This window comes from Sinocyclocheilus rhinocerous, unplaced genomic scaffold, assembly GCF_001515625.1.
Source record: "Sinocyclocheilus rhinocerous isolate Xijiao unplaced genomic scaffold, SAMN03320098_v1.1 scaffold1427, whole genome shotgun sequence".
NCBI classification, from domain to species: Eukaryota; Metazoa; Chordata; class Actinopteri; order Cypriniformes; family Cyprinidae; genus Sinocyclocheilus; species Sinocyclocheilus rhinocerous.
In genome coordinates this window covers 423191-438893 of record NW_015632469.1, presented here as the reverse complement: position 1 = coordinate 438893, position 15703 = coordinate 423191, and the positions used below count along the sequence as shown (strand labels likewise).

At 39.3% G+C, this 15703-nt stretch overlaps 1 protein-coding gene across 1 annotated transcript in view; it reads right to left on the bottom strand.

Annotated features, from left to right (window-relative positions):
• Positions 1-15703, bottom strand: part of fnip1 (folliculin interacting protein 1) — a 36322-nt gene that overhangs the window by 1336 nt on the left and 19283 nt on the right. The window contains exons 9-17 of the mRNA XM_016555418.1: positions 12805-12940; positions 11667-11868; positions 11483-11568; positions 8855-9001; positions 8590-8759; positions 5972-7256; positions 4609-4774; positions 3233-3427; positions 1300-1325 (exon numbers count right to left, since the gene is read on the bottom strand). Coding sequence (XP_016410904.1) covers positions 1300-1325; positions 3233-3427; positions 4609-4774; positions 5972-7256; positions 8590-8759; positions 8855-9001; positions 11483-11568; positions 11667-11868; positions 12805-12940 — 2413 coding nt within the window. The remainder of the gene's footprint in view (positions 1-1299; positions 1326-3232; positions 3428-4608; positions 4775-5971; positions 7257-8589; positions 8760-8854; positions 9002-11482; positions 11569-11666; positions 11869-12804; positions 12941-15703) is intronic.

The following is a 15703-nucleotide window of genomic DNA, read 5'->3' as shown; positions in this document are numbered from 1 at the left end:
AGAGAGCTCTCGGATTTCATCAAAAATATCTTAAATTGTGTTCCGAAGATGAACGAAGGTCTTACGGGTTTCGAACAACACGAGGGTGAGTAATTAATGACAGAATTTTCATTTTTGGGTGAACTAACCCTTTAAGGTCCTTGCACACAGAGTCCGAAATTCTCATCCCAAATTTTCATAAAAATATTTACATTTTCTGCATTCCGTAGCAAGCGTTTTCAGAGGTGTTTTGACAATTCAGATCCACCGTACAAGTGAACGCCAATATCCGCTTGATCCACTTCAACAGCACACAGCAAATTGGTGGTCTTCTTTTTAATATGTGGCTCCAGTATCGCTAGCAAAGCATCAAACTGAGCCACTGACATCCTGAAGTAAACTTTGAATCGCTGTGGATAATCCTGAAGCTCCTTGGTAAGGAGGTGGAAACTCTCTCTGCGCAATCTCAGGATTGGATGCACCCAATATTTCCTCTCATTTTTTCTTTTTAAGAAGAGAGAGAAGAACAAAATCATCCTCACTGCTTGAAGACTCCGTTTTGTATTGTTTTGTGAATTTTTTTCACAACGGTTTATCCTGCAGGTGCTAATACGCATCGGACTCAGTGTGCAAGGTTTCTATGCGTGACAAATTTTTAGAATGACGAATACGAAAAAAACGCAAACTCAGTGTGGACCTTTTCAGGGTGGCCGATTTATATGCTATCACACTATTTATTAATTTAAAAACAGTAAAAACATGTAAAACAATTACTGAAATTAAATGTATTTTTACATAATATTTATATAATTAAAAAATGAGTGACAGCTGAACTCTCCTGCCTGTGTTTATTTCTCACAGACCGACTGTTAAACACGGAGTTCAGTCCTTTTTATTCACACTTCAGATGATCTCACAGCTGAATTCCATAAAGTTTGCAAGACTGGTGAAATTAAACGTTTATTAGATATTCAAAGACTTGTTTAAATGAAATGTGTATTTGCTGAATGCTGACGGTAGATGAGAAAGTATTGTAATAAAAAGCAAACTCCATACACTTTTTCCATATACCACTTACTTTGTATAAAGTTCTGTGTAATAATTCATCAGTCAGTCAAACTGTTAAACAGAGACAGTAAAATAATGGGATCTTCGTGCACTCTGGCCCTAGTGTTCTCATTAGTGTGCTGTCATAATAAAAGTCCAACATAATGGCCAAAGAGAAAAAACTTCTTGGCCAATGCCTATAATAAAAAAAAAAAAAGCCAAATATCTGTCGACCACTAATTACAACTTGTAGAAAGACACATGAATTCTTACCCTAAAACCATGCCCAGTGCACGGCGCTTTTAAAAGCGAAGGAAAGTGAGGAAAAGAGGGAAAATTCAAACGAATTAAAAATGAACAATTGCTTTATTCCGAATTGCCGCTATTTGAAAGAGAAAGTAAAATGCGCACGCCGCTTTTACAAGCTATTTAAAAGTGAAGGAAAGCGAGGAAAAGAGGGAACGCCCCGCCCCCGCGGTGATACCGGTATTACCGGTGTTGTCACACGTCGATTAACCGGTGGGAAAATTTCCTCACCGTCACAACCCTAGCCAACATACAGCACTGACTTCAATCCTGCTCCTGCAGAGCTCAGTTTCAACCTGCCCATTTCACAATAAACGTCCAAAGCCCAGCTTCGAGTTTTCATGTTTTGATGTCCATGTGTTTGAAATTAGTTGCTGTAGCATGTGTATCAAAGATGCATGAATGAAGCTATGCATTTTTGGGGGCCGTTCACAAAGAACACGTTTTTTTCCATTCGAATGCTCTACTTTTCCATTGTCTTTCTATGTAGACGTGCTACACAAACATCTATGAGCGTTGCGCATTGCAGAATCTTGCATGAGCACCACGTTTTTAAGACACCGTGTCAAGTAAAAAGAATTTCAACTTTCACATGCAGCGCCGCTCATCAAATCCAGTTCCAAAACAGTGGAAAAATCAGAAGAGCCCAGAGGCGGGGTAAGCGTTGCGAGCTTTTGTTTACAGTAGCAAGTTGGCAAAGCAACTGTTTTATTTGACGGCAACAAGGTGGAGCAGGCATTCTGTGCTGCACTTTTTTAAAAAACCATTTGTGAGCGCTGTGACTCGCGTTTTTAGATGCAAAGACGCATTCTAACTGTCACATTACTGTCCTAACAGTAAACCATAAGATTACTTGCTTTTGATACTTTATTGATCCAATTATTCAAAAATAATATCTAATTACTTGATTAATTTTTAAAATAATCGATTGCTTACAAAAATAATAGGGCTGCCCTCGACTTAAGATTTGTCTGGTTGACTAGTAGTCGTTCATTTGAAGCATTAGTCAACTAATCACATGTTTATTAATAAACCACTTAAATCATAATACTGAGCCTTTAATTGCCTACATAGCCTAATAAGCGCTCAAGCACACGCATAAAGCTTGCCACAGCACACCGGCAGAAGTAATGATAGTGAATGTGTCAGGGAAAAACAGTAAGGAGGCTGCACTAACATTTTAATAATTTATTGATAAACTAGTGCTTACTTTTTTTCGGCTTAAGAGATGTGACACCGACTCGTCATCTCCGCGGTAGTGGATGCGCCTGTATGCATGTTTCATATGGATTACATAATCGGAGAATATTTGTTTTCCATATGAATTGGTTTATTTAAAAGTAGACATTTCGCTCTCTCTCTCTCTCTCTATATATATATATATATATGTTTTCATATCTGTAAGGCAAATATACACGGAGTTTCGCGCTCAAATTCACAGAGACCGAGACGGCAGAAAGCGCATCCTGACTGCTTTCATTATTTTACAAAAGCGCAATGTTTTGTTGTTATTGTGAGTGCACACAAATAAATGTAGAGTCTTTACAGATTCAAAAGGTGTTGTACTCTTATCTGTATGAGCAAAAATGAGGGAGTATTTTAAGAGCAAGTAAGCGCACCGGCACCTCCATCTGTATCACCACATAGACCAGCCGTTAATGATCTGTCCGTCACAAATTGCGTGACTTCGTCAGTGGATTTTTTTTTTTCTGCGACTAAGCGAGTAATAAAATTCTGGTCAACCAAGCCTGTTCTGGTCGACTAACGGTTAGTCGACTATTAGGGGGCAGCCCTAAAAAATAATCAACAGTGAGAGCTCTAAAATGTGTTCACGTTTCCTTACAGATGTCCTGATGATTGAGTAAATATAGCAGAAGCAGCGTGAGAAAGTAGCACTCACGAAGTTTGGCGACAGGTTGAGTCGGTAGAGCTGGTAGGTGGACTGGAGCAGGTTGGACACGAGGTTGGACACGAGCACCTCTTTGCCCAGCTTGTCGGAGGGTCGTCTCTGGCTGCTGGCCACCTGCACGCTCCACTTATCGGTGTCTGCGATAATGCAGACGGCCTCCGCGATGGGCTCATCCAGCACAGGATGCTGCACAACAACAATTCAGCTCGTACCAATTTACACTTTACACATTATTTACACACAAGATTTTCACATTTTTGTTCATTTAGGACTCAGTGACACTCAAGTGCTGTAGGTGGGATGTATGGGACTCTTTTTCACACGAGTCCAGTGTTTCCCCTGCCATCATTTTAGGGGGGCGGCCCGCAGTTTCATGATTTTAATTAATTAGACATGCTTTTTGATTAATAAAATGTAATTTAACCATTAAAAAGGAGTCCAGAAAAAAAACGGAATCCCCCCCCCCAAAAGCCGTAAACCTAGGGGAAACACTGGAGTCCCAAGGTAAAAGTAGTTTGTGATGATTAAACAGTAGTGTTTGGGGATCATATGTAAGGCTGTAACTAACAATTATGTTGATAACTGCTTAATCTATTGATTATTTATTAAACTTGGCAAAATAGGGTTAAAATATAAACATTACATTGTGAACCACAAAACAACTGATTGCTTACCATTTATAAAGTACAAGTTAAATTAAAACGAATTAGAAAATCTTAATAAAAGAAAAACAAATCTCTATATAATTCTTTTTCTTGTTTTTCAATTTTAGTTTTAGTTATTTAGTACAATTTAAACTAAATAAAAAAGAGAAATGATGCCTTGCACTGCAAAAAATGCTTTTCTTACTTCGAGTTTTTGTCTCGTTTTCAGCCAAAATATAAAAAAATTCTTAAATCAAAAAGGATTTTCTAGACAAGTACAAATTATTGTCTTGTTTTAAGCAAAAACTCACTTAATTTTGACTTGTTTTTTTCTGAAAACAAGACAATAATTTGTACTTGTCTAGAAAATCCTTCTTGATTTAAGAATTTTTTTATATTTTGGCTGGAAACAAGACAAAAACTCGAAGTAAGAAAAGCATTTTTTGCAGTGTGGCAACCAGCTGAAATAAAAAAAAAAATTATATTTTCTTTTATTTCAAGTAATTATTTTTTTCCCCATGGTTTTCATTTTAGTTTTGTAAACTAAAATAACCATGGCACAGATGTGATTAGTTGATAATCAAATTTGCTGCCAATAATTGTCATTATAGAAGATTATCAATTTTATCGATTAGTTGTTGCAGCCATAATCTTATATAAATATAACTATCAGCAACAGACCCTTCATCGGGTGCTTGGTGACCTGTTGGAGGTGGTATTTACCTGCACAGCATGGGCCAGATCCGACACGAGGTTCTGCCTCAGTTTCTCATCATTGGGGGCTCCGTGCAGAACAAAGTCTGGGACGTACGTAGGACAGTATCCTCCGAAGAGCGACCTCCCAAAGTTGGCAATGCTTGGTTTAGAGTAGTTCTCCACCAGCTTCGCCCTAGAAAACACATAACCTGGTTTATTAGCAACATTTATAAGGTACAGACTAGGGCTGGGTGATGTGGCCAAAAAATAGTTGTATTTTAGTAGCTGAATTGCAATATATGGTATATATATCGTTATTCCATGGTCTGTCTGAATACTGGATTCTGATTGGTTAGCAGGTATGAAGTAAAACCGTTTAATGCACAGGTAGTTCCAAGTCAGTTTAATCACCGTTCTATATTAATGCACTGCTTTAATTGATGCTCACTAACCCACACACATCACTCGCGCACACACACAGAGAGAGAGAGAGAGAGAGAGAGAGAGAGAGAGAGTTGGAGATCGCACACAAATAAACTTGTTGTCAACGCTTCCCCACGATTTTTATTAATAAAACAGCCTTGATACTAGATCGCTATTTTATATTCCTCAGCAACGAGGTGGTAAAATCACAGTTTTTGAAGTAATTAATTGTTTGTAGAGAGAGACACGCAGACGCAGCACACAGGAAACGCACACACTCATCTCTCTCTTACTCTCTCTCGATCTATAATTAATTAAAATAAATGCTATAATTCATTCAAATAAACGTGATCTTACCACACTATTTCATCTCTGTGTCTGATTTGAAGCGGGCAGAATGCTAGAGATAACGTGCAGTCATATTTACCCCTATCGGTCCTTAACCATCTTCAAGAATCGGCTAAAAACACATCTCTTCCATCTTTATTTGACCCTCTAACTCTAGCACTCTCTATTCTAATTCTATTCTTTAAAAAAAATTGTTTTTGCCCCTTTTAGACTTGCACTATTCATTTACTAACTGCTTGTTTTATTTTAAAAATAAGAAAAACTAACACTAGCTTCTCTATTCTTTTTGTATTCTATCTATTTGTTTTCGTTTATTGATTATACAATTAACAAAAAGCAAAAAAAAAAGCCTCTAACACTAGCTTGCTCTGTTATTTTTGTATTCTGTTTTCTTATTTATTACATAATTTTAAAAAAAATACCTAAACCATTGTCATTTAGCAGATGCTTTTATCCAAAGCGACTTACAAATGAAAACAATGTAAATGTATATCGATATATACAGTATTGTCTCATTCCATATTGTTTATACAAAATATATAGATAGATAAAGCACCCAGCCCAAGCACAGCCCACAAGCCAAACAAAACAGATGGTTCTGATAACGATCTCCGCTCACCCGGGTAAAGGCACCTCGAGCTCATCCTGCCAGTCGGCCTGCTCTTCAGCATAGAACAGCCCATTGGGCTCTTGCCTGGGCAGCTCCTGTCCGGTGTCCTCGCTCTCGCTGTCCCCCAGCGCGCTGTCCGAGCTCTCATTGCGTGGGATCTCCCAGTCGTTCAGCGGGACTGCTTTCTTTTTCTCCCCAACGGTGCCTTGTGAAGGGACACTCAGCGACATCTCGATGCCCTTGTCCTGCTCGGCAGAACAGCAGGTTTTACAGCAGGTTTCTCCTGCGTCGCACTCACACCCACCATTGTCCAACCGTGGGGAATTGTTTCCTGCGCCTTTCATCTCCGTTTGGTAGACATCATCAATAGTCCTCGTCTCCACGGGATTGTCATCGCTGAAATACTCGTCAAACATGTCCATGCAGTCGCCTTGCACTTTCGGACACCACTGAGACGTCTTTCTAGTTCTAGTCTTGCTATCGTTGGTCTTGATTTGGTCCACTTGGAGTTTAGCCTCGCCGTTACACTGCTTCTGCTGGTTGTCTTTGAGAAGCTTCTTGTGTTTCTTGATCTCCTCCTCCACCTTTTGTTGTCGACTCTCCATGTCAGATTCAGGAGACATCGAGTCTCCGATGAGGAATGTGACTTTAGCAGAGGGCTCGTTCCTGGCGTTATCAAAGCTCTTGTCAGGGGGCTTCTTGTCTAGCAGGATATCTGATGAATGGAAGATCCTGATGGGCACGCCACCAGACTCCACCTCGGGCCGCACATCCCCTTGAATCTCGAACGAGGGTCTTCTCTCGCACGGGGAGTTGGCGCCGACTTTCACCACGGTTTCCAGTCGAGTCTCGAGCCGTGGGCTCCCTGCTTCTCTGCAGACAGGCGCGTCACTGATAGGGTCTGCCTCCGGTGTGGCGGGATGCGGACGCTTGTGCTCGTCTGGGGCTTCTGTGTCCATGTATGTGCTGCCCTGTAAGCTGTTGTCATCAGACGGGTAGACGTCCTCTCCCTCTGCACTCTGGGACAGGTAGTCTTGGCTCGGCTTGTGCACGGTAACCAGCACGTAGTCGGACTCCTCCACCTCTCCGCGGCGCAGCGACGTGGTGATGAGCGAGCCGGGCATCACGATGGCCTCGTCCTCGGCGCTCTCCAGCAGGTGTGTCTCCAGTAACTCCGAGCAGCGGATGAAGTAGGTCAGCACATAGAGAAGACGCTGCACCAGCTCCTGTCGTCTGCCAACCACCACCGTACGGGACAGACGCACAGGTGAGCCGATTGCCCCGTACAGGTCACCTGCAACAATAACAACATTATTAACCAAACCAATTCTTACACATTTGCTAGGAAACAAATAAGCAGTGCTGGGTAGTAATGGATTACATGTAATCAGATTATAAAAAAGTGATTACATTACATTTTAAAATGCTCATAATCAGATTACAGTTACTTAATTTACATATTATTCATAAAATGGCAGTAAAATATTCAGAATTTTCTGATTCCCTCTAATTTGTCTTTTTTTATAGAGTTTGAACTGCAGTTCTTACATTAACTCCAGTTTGGGAAACGCTGGTGTAATGCAAATGTTTAATGCACTTCATTTTGTTGATATCAAATAATGGAATATATTTTCTTTTTCTTTGCTTTTTTTTATATAAAAATGGTACATTTAATGGTAAGTTTAAAACAAGTTATGTAAAAAGTAATCTAAAAAGTAGTTAGAATACATGACCTAAAATGAGTAACCTAGATTACATTACTAACTACAAATTTCATCATGTACTATGTAAACAGTAACAGACTACAATTTTAAGTAATCTACCCAACACTGGAAATAAGAGGGTGTCGTTTGTGCTGTATGTCTGATATAATGGCAGGATTAGTCCGGTCTCCCTTGGTTCCCTTCAGAGATTAATTCATACTTTAAATTTATATTATTTTCCTCTGTAAATCCATTCATCCAGTAAATCCATAAATCCAGTCTTCTGCCGTAGTTTCACACAAAACCAATCCTAGGCCTAGGTTGTTCAAACTGCAACCGTTTCTATTTGTAACCCTCAAACTGCAAAGAGCTCAGCGACCCTTGCAAATCTTCAGCGACCCCTAGTGGGGGTCACGACTCCCAGGTTGGGATCCACTGCTTTAAAGGTTCTTCATGGAACCATATAGATGCCAATAAAGAACCTTTATATATTTTTTTAAGTGTCGTGAGCATCGATGCTCCCTGTTTCTTGTGGTGCATTGTGGGATTTTTAGGGAGTGGATGTTCCAGGGATTTAGCGATTAAGACTGTGCCCTGACTACTGCTTCAACACACCTGCCTGTGATTTTCAAGCAATCCTGAGGACCTTGACTAGCTGGTTCAGGTGTGTTTGATTCAGGTTAAAGCTGCAAGACAGCAGGACTGAAGACTCCTGTTCAAATGCAATGTTTCCCAACCTTGTTCCTAGAGGCACACCTGCTTATCAGCTCAATAGTAGAGACCAGAAATATCCAAAATGTGTATTTGTTGTGGGGCCTCCAGAAAGAACCCTGCTCTAAAGCTCACTGTGGCAAGTCATTTCCATCAACACTCCACTAGGTGGCGAAATGCACACATTTTTGCATTCTTGCATGCGTCATTTACCAAGCTGTGCCCAAAGTGGGTTGTAGGGATGTGTTTTCGCCAGCATGTCCACGCTCTGTGAGGAGTGCTTCTCCAGGAAGATCTTTATGGGTGGTTGACCGTTGGGCATGACCGTGGGAACCCAGGCAAGATGGTTAGTGAGAACCGCAGTGAGAAGTGCAGGGAGGAATCTAAAGACAACAGACAAAGCAAGTGAGAACATGGCTACATTCACTCTTATCAAGGGCGTTTGATGGCTTGAGGAGTATGTGTGACGTTACTCAACTGGTTCTTGGAGGCTTGCTCCATGAGCAGGGCCAGCTCCCTCATGAACTGGCCACAAAGCTGGTTCTTTTCAGGTGGACCCGACATCATGGTGAGCCAGACGGGCTCAGACACACGTGGCATGGTGTACAGGTTGCAGATGGTCGTCCTACAGGGCATCCGCACACAAAGACAAAAGAGCTTTTGTCAACAGTTTAAACAAAGAGCGCTTCAGTTGCACAGGGCTGCCCCAGCTGGGAAAGACCTTTGCAGCATATTTAACTGCTGCAAATGTCACGCAGCCCGGGAGCATTGGCCGCGGTCCAGAGCTTAACACCCAGATGCTACTCGAAATGGTAGGAGTTCAGGAAAGACTGCAGAGTCACGAGTAGGACTGCTTCTGCAAAACTAGCGCGCTTTCTCCACTTAATTACACGCAAAGCAAATCTCTGGATGCCATCAGAGGAGCAGCTTTAACACTAATCTGCAACTGCGCAACGTTGTTTACCATTACAAGCAATACTCGTGCTGATTAGGCACTGGGAAAAATGCAGATGTTTGCACAAACTCCCGAGTGTGTTCCCAATAGCCTGACACTTGGGAAAAAAACTACAATATACTCCCTTCCCAAGACGTACTATACTTCCCAGTACTGAAGTTGGTGTGTAGTGACCTATAAAAAGCCTCATGCAACAGCAGCTAACAGACAGACAGAACTGTTTTAGCACTGGATTAGGTAGGAGTTATGAAGCTCTGAGGTCTACTTTAACAAACCTAGAACCTGAAATGAGGACTGACAGAACACGACACGCTAAACGTTCATCACTTAAAATCAGGCCTGGGTGATTATTTAAGCAATACGGTGTTAGAGGAATTCACAATATAACGCCTTTAAGTGTTATAAAGTCTTACTATATATTACAAATATTAAAATGTTGATAAATGTCATTGGTATACTAGAAGATTTAACAGAACTAAACAAGCAAAAAAATGGTCCAATTAATTAGTTAAGGATCCGTTTGTGACACTACACAAAAAGTTTTTTGTTGTTATACTGCTGCATGTAAAAGAGCACTATATTAAATTTAGATCGAGTAAAGTCTATTCCTACTGTATTTTACACCTTGATTAAATTTGATCCCCGTCTTAATTAAAATGTGAACAGCTGATTGTTGACCAACTGATTTTCACAATCAAAACATCACACACTGATGTACAGCTTCATCATTTCAGATCTCTGACTTCACAACCCCGAGGAAGAATGCCAAGGTGTATTATTATCCCGCTGGAGGTGGGAAATCTGAAATATTTGTTTGTCTGTTCACTTGCACATTATTGACTATTCTGGTCTGTCCTGACAGTGTGTGAGGGAGATAAGGTTTCTGTGGCACCGGGGTCAGGTTGCTCTGGCCGCGGACCAACAAACATATGACTTGGAAGTATGAGAGGGTGCATAGTGGATTACCTCTGAAGCACAGACCGTGTTTATTTTACACAGACCAGGACTGAAGCACAAGCTCACACGGCCTTCTGCTCAGTTCCTTTGCAAGATGTTATATGCTCTTTTCAATACTATTAATAATTCTGCTCCTATTTATAAGCATTATTATTTAACAATAATAAATTAATAGTCAGTTTAAAGCTTATACTAAATAGAACTAAGTTTAAATGGTGAAAAAACAAGATGTGCACATGATTTTCCATTTCTATTTATTTATTAGCTGATGCTAATAAATGAGAAACTCCTCATGGTTAATCAATTAACTGATTGTTACAACAAAAATTTTTCATTTCTGCAGCTTTTGAACAGTTCGGTCAAACTAACAGATCAATGTTCTGATGGCGCCGCAGGGATACAATGTTTGTCTTTTAGGAGAATCAACATACAAATATAGTTGAAGTCAATATAGTCTTGTTCAGACTAAGTCCAGATCCGATTTTTGTGCATATCCGATCATATTTAACCAGTGTGAAAGGCAAAAAAATAAATAAATACATCACATAAAATCAGATTTTTAATATGAGTTTTGAAATCCTATTCAAATCACATTCCTGGAAATCATTTTCAGTCTGACTGCTCAGATTGGATTCAGTAAAACGAAAGAGCACCACAGGACACACAAATCAGATCCGAACAGTTGCGATACATAGTGTGGACAGTAACTAATTTAAACCAGATTTCAGTAGGATATGCAAAAAATGCACAGTGTTTGGACTGACAGTCTGAACAAGGCTTATTACTCTTAGATCATAGGAAGCATGAAAACAATGCCTTTTCATAATGACAATTGACAGAATTGAAAAAATGTGACATCTCTAGTATGATTGACAGGTTAATTTTTGTTTTTATTTCTTTGAATGCATTACGCTTCTGGTTGACCTGAACATGATTCGAGAGTTATCGTGTGAATCGTGTCAAAGATCACCGTGCTCAGTGCAGCAGCAGGAAACTTCCAGCAATGCCTCCAGAGGCGTTCATTAAGATTGGACACAAAGTCATCGCATGTGAAAGCGCCCTCAGATCAGTGTCGTGTGTCTCATGTCACATGAGTGGATTAAGTGTCCAGTACACCTTGGCTGGACTTTTAGAGGATGCAAATAACAAAACACCTGGTGAGCAGCGTCCACAGACGTGTCACCACAAACTCACCTAAACTCATTGAGGCCATCCACCATGCGACTGTAAGCCAAAGCTCTCTGGCTGGCATCAGCTGACCTGCGGCTCAGTATCATAGCCTTCAAACAAACAGAGAGCCACAAACACACGCTGTAAGAGAGACGCAACAGATGACGCAGGGAGACGGCAAACCACAAAAACACAAATCATGTCTAACCTGCTCAATGGCACTTTTGAGTTTGTTCATGTGACTCTCAAAGAGAGGAAAGTGAGAGAAGAAAAAGTCCTGGAACTTGGCGTTTTCTTCGTCGTTGGGCGAGAGCAGGAAGATGACACCAATAGCGATCTTCTTCTTCCTGGCAACACCCAAACTCGGCCCGCTGTTCTCATCAGACATTTTGAAGCTCTCCTCCACAGACCTAGAACGCAACCACACCACTGGATTAGACAGGGAAATGTGAGCGGCTGAAAAGAGTCTCACACTGACATTTATACGCACTGAGTCCTCACTACTGTTTGTCATTTCTGAATTTCTCTCTAGTTTGCATGTGTTAAGTGAAGGTCCTGATGAAAGAAAAATCTGCTGTAATTATAGAAGTAGGTGATATACTGATAGAAATGTCTCGGCTACACTTAACGATGCAATTTTATGCAATGTTGCATAATCATACAATTGTTGCACAATCAGTTTACATTTGCATGCATTTTTAAGCCTAGCCAGTGATTGAAAACTATTCAAACGCAACGAGATGTGAAAGAGACCTTCTCTGTACTCATGCTGAGTCTGAGAGCGCCCATAAAGCAGCCGCTCACACAGCGTCCGAGTAATGAAATCTTTTTCAGTCAAAAATGCACAAAAATGTCAAATTGATCATCAGTCAGTTATGTCTGTTAAATGAATGTAAACAGTTGGGAGACAAGCGAACAATCAAATTGTACATCAGTTTGTGTCATTAATATTCATCAAACATTGAAAGACAAGAGAAAATCACTCGCTGCTTTTGACTGAATCTCTTGTAAAATCGTATATTTCATTTATACAGTGAGAACTATGCAGTTTTATTTTGACATTTTTTATTCAGTTTCTGTAGTAGTTCTTATTTCTGATAGATTAAACCATTTGTATCATTGTTCTATTGTATTTGTTTAGCTGTGATATCAAAATTGGCGTCATGAATCATGCAATTACAATTGTATTTAATATTTTGCTATTGTAACAACCTTATTTCAGGCAAATATATCTACTGTGACATATTAAGGTGAAGTAAAATTTCTCCTATATCGTCATTTAAATGGTCCTATCGCCCAATGCTAGCTGTGGACACAGTGTGTGCATGAGTGTGTTGCAATCGCACCATCGAGGGAAGACGCCGTTCTCCAGGCTGGTGGTTTGGCTGCGTAACCAGCGTCGCTGGTAGCTACTAGCACAGCTGCTGGTGAGAGAGGAGCCCGGTGATGGAAACGGGGTGATCAATAGGCTGCTTAAAGACGCTGTGGAGAGAAGAGAGGATCAGTGAGTCGGTGTGATCACATGCCCATCACTCACACACGGCAAAAATAAGGTACTCTTGCAATGACGTGCAAACGGAAGGATATTCTTTGTGCATCATTTCTGAGAATTTGAACTCTTAAAGGCTCTGTTTATTTATTTTGCTACTGCAGCTTTAAATGGAATAGTTCAAAAACACAAGTCCACAATCCATAATAATGATTCCGCCAATGAAAAAGTTGTCTCGTCTGAATCAGGAGAGAAATATGTACAGATCAAACACTGTTTACAAGCCCAGACAGTTCTATATAAATAAGTAGGTTGATTTTGAAGTAAGAGACAACAAGAGATTAACTTTTTCACTGGAGGAAGCGTTATTATGGATTTTCGCAGGAATCAACAGTTTGAAGTTAAAGACTTCTTAATGATGAATTTGTTTCTTACAAACACAGCTTTTGGCTTCACAAGATGTTAACTGATGGACTGGAGTGGTGTGGATTATTGTGATGTTTTTATCAGCTGTTTGGACTCATTCTGACTAGGGATGTCAATGTTCGATTATTTCCATGATCAATCGTCGTTTAAATTAACAATCAATTAAGCGATTAATCGTTAACCTTAATACTGCAAAATGCGTCTATTGAAGTAGCATATAGTCACTGGCAAATGCCACTCAAGACGCCAGCTTCCTCACCCGAATTAAAGGGGTTTTTAGTCTAAATAAAAGGCTAGTAGTAGGATTGTAAAATGAATAGATGTGATTATGATCATTTGATAAAATTAAGAGAGCCACCGTAGTTACGTTTGGGATCATTATACTTTACTTTCTTTGAGAGAAAGTACTGAAATATATATATTTTCCCTGTGTTTCCTTCCTGCTGTGTGAGCTACTGAAATGAGCCGCACTGTGAAACAGCCAATCAGAGCAGAGCTCAACATTATTATTCATGACCCTTCCAAATAAGGTAAAAACAGACCATTTCATTCTAGGGACAAATCCTAGGGTTGTAAATGGACATGTAAAACCGTTTCTGGAGATTTTTTGCCCTTACCTAAGCCACATACCTTCTATGTAGATATCAGAGAACAATTTAAAATATTGTATCAATGCATTCTATGGCACCTTTAAATCATGGGTTTTCTAGGGAACAAATTCATGAAACACGGACAGTGGCCACAAATTAATGATATATATATGTAGCGCCCCCTGCCCTCTCGAGAGTTACGGCTCTGTTAGGAGCACCTGGTTCTGGTGATATGTCTCTCGACTAGTATTATAAACTATTACACACCTCTAGTATTAATACTATGTACAAGCTAAGCCTACAGGTAAGTATGGTGAATCCAGGTAAATATGGGTAAGTATAAAAACTATAAAGTTTTATTATCAAAATAAATAATCAACAAAATAAATCTCAACAAATATATAAATATCAATAAATAGAAAAATAGAAATAAATACATAAATAGGCCAATAAATAAACAAATAAATAGACAGTGTGTAAAAATGTAGCAAAATAGACTATGAGTTCGCAAAGTCTACATTCAAAGGTCCAAATCTGAATTTTCATCAGTGTCATCAAAGGTCCGGACTGGAACAATTGGTTATTACAAAACTTGTTTTCAATAAACATACATAACATGCATAACAAATAAGCATTTTTTTTTTTTGAAAAAAATAAAGCTCCCTTAGCATTCAAAATACATTAATAACTAATTAATAATTAACTAATTAAGTAATAATTAATTTAAGTGTCAGCAATAGAGGTCGACCGACCGACCGACCGGTCAACCATCCAAAGCGCAGAAGGACTGCAATGTAAATGTGAAGTCTGCATGTTGTGCATGTCTCAGTTTGCTCTACTACACATACTGAAGCTTGCGTGATGCTCGTCTTAAAATATGAACACATGAACATCTCCAGAGCTGCTCTGAGAGCCACTTCACCACCATTTGACCAATTCATTTGAGACAAAACTATTGTCAGAAACACACTAAAACTAAAAGATCTTCACTACAACCTACCAAAATAAAGGTTCTGTCTAACTTTAATAAATGATGACACAGACATATTACTGTCGTACAGTAGAATATACTTCTCAAAGTACAACATTAAAACACCATTTAAGGAATAACACAATTTCTTCGTGCATTTTAATTTAAACCGTAAACCTCTGTTGTGCAGCACTTTGTTTGCCAAAAAAAGGAATTGTTAAATTTACATTTGATTGCAGTTAAAAGATTAATTAAATAAGTTTTATGCATTAATATAATTAGCACCTTTTTAGATAATAAAACTGCATTTATGAAAAGATAAAGCATTTCATAGGGCAATATTATTGTTACAATTTTAATACATTGCTAAAGCTTTATGAATTCCATGATTAGACATTATTATTAAAATGTAATTAAACATAAAATTAAATGCAAAAAAAAAAAAAAAAGGAAAACATACAACAGGGCCCGTATTCACTAAACATCTTAAGGCTAAAAGTAGCTCATAACTCGCCGATTAAGGAGAAAATCTTAAAAATAATGGGCGTGTCAGTCCTAAATTTAGGACTCCTAAATCTTTGCTCCAAGAGTGTTTCACAAAGTGTTTTAGCACTAAAACTAGCTCCTAAATCTGCGAAACATTAGTAGTGAAGAGGACTCCTAAGTCACTAAGACCAAATCTGAACTATCCTAAAATGGCTGTTGCCAGCAATCTACCTCGGAATATAAACATTTTAGAAACATTTGACGATAATGAGCTTTTAAAAATG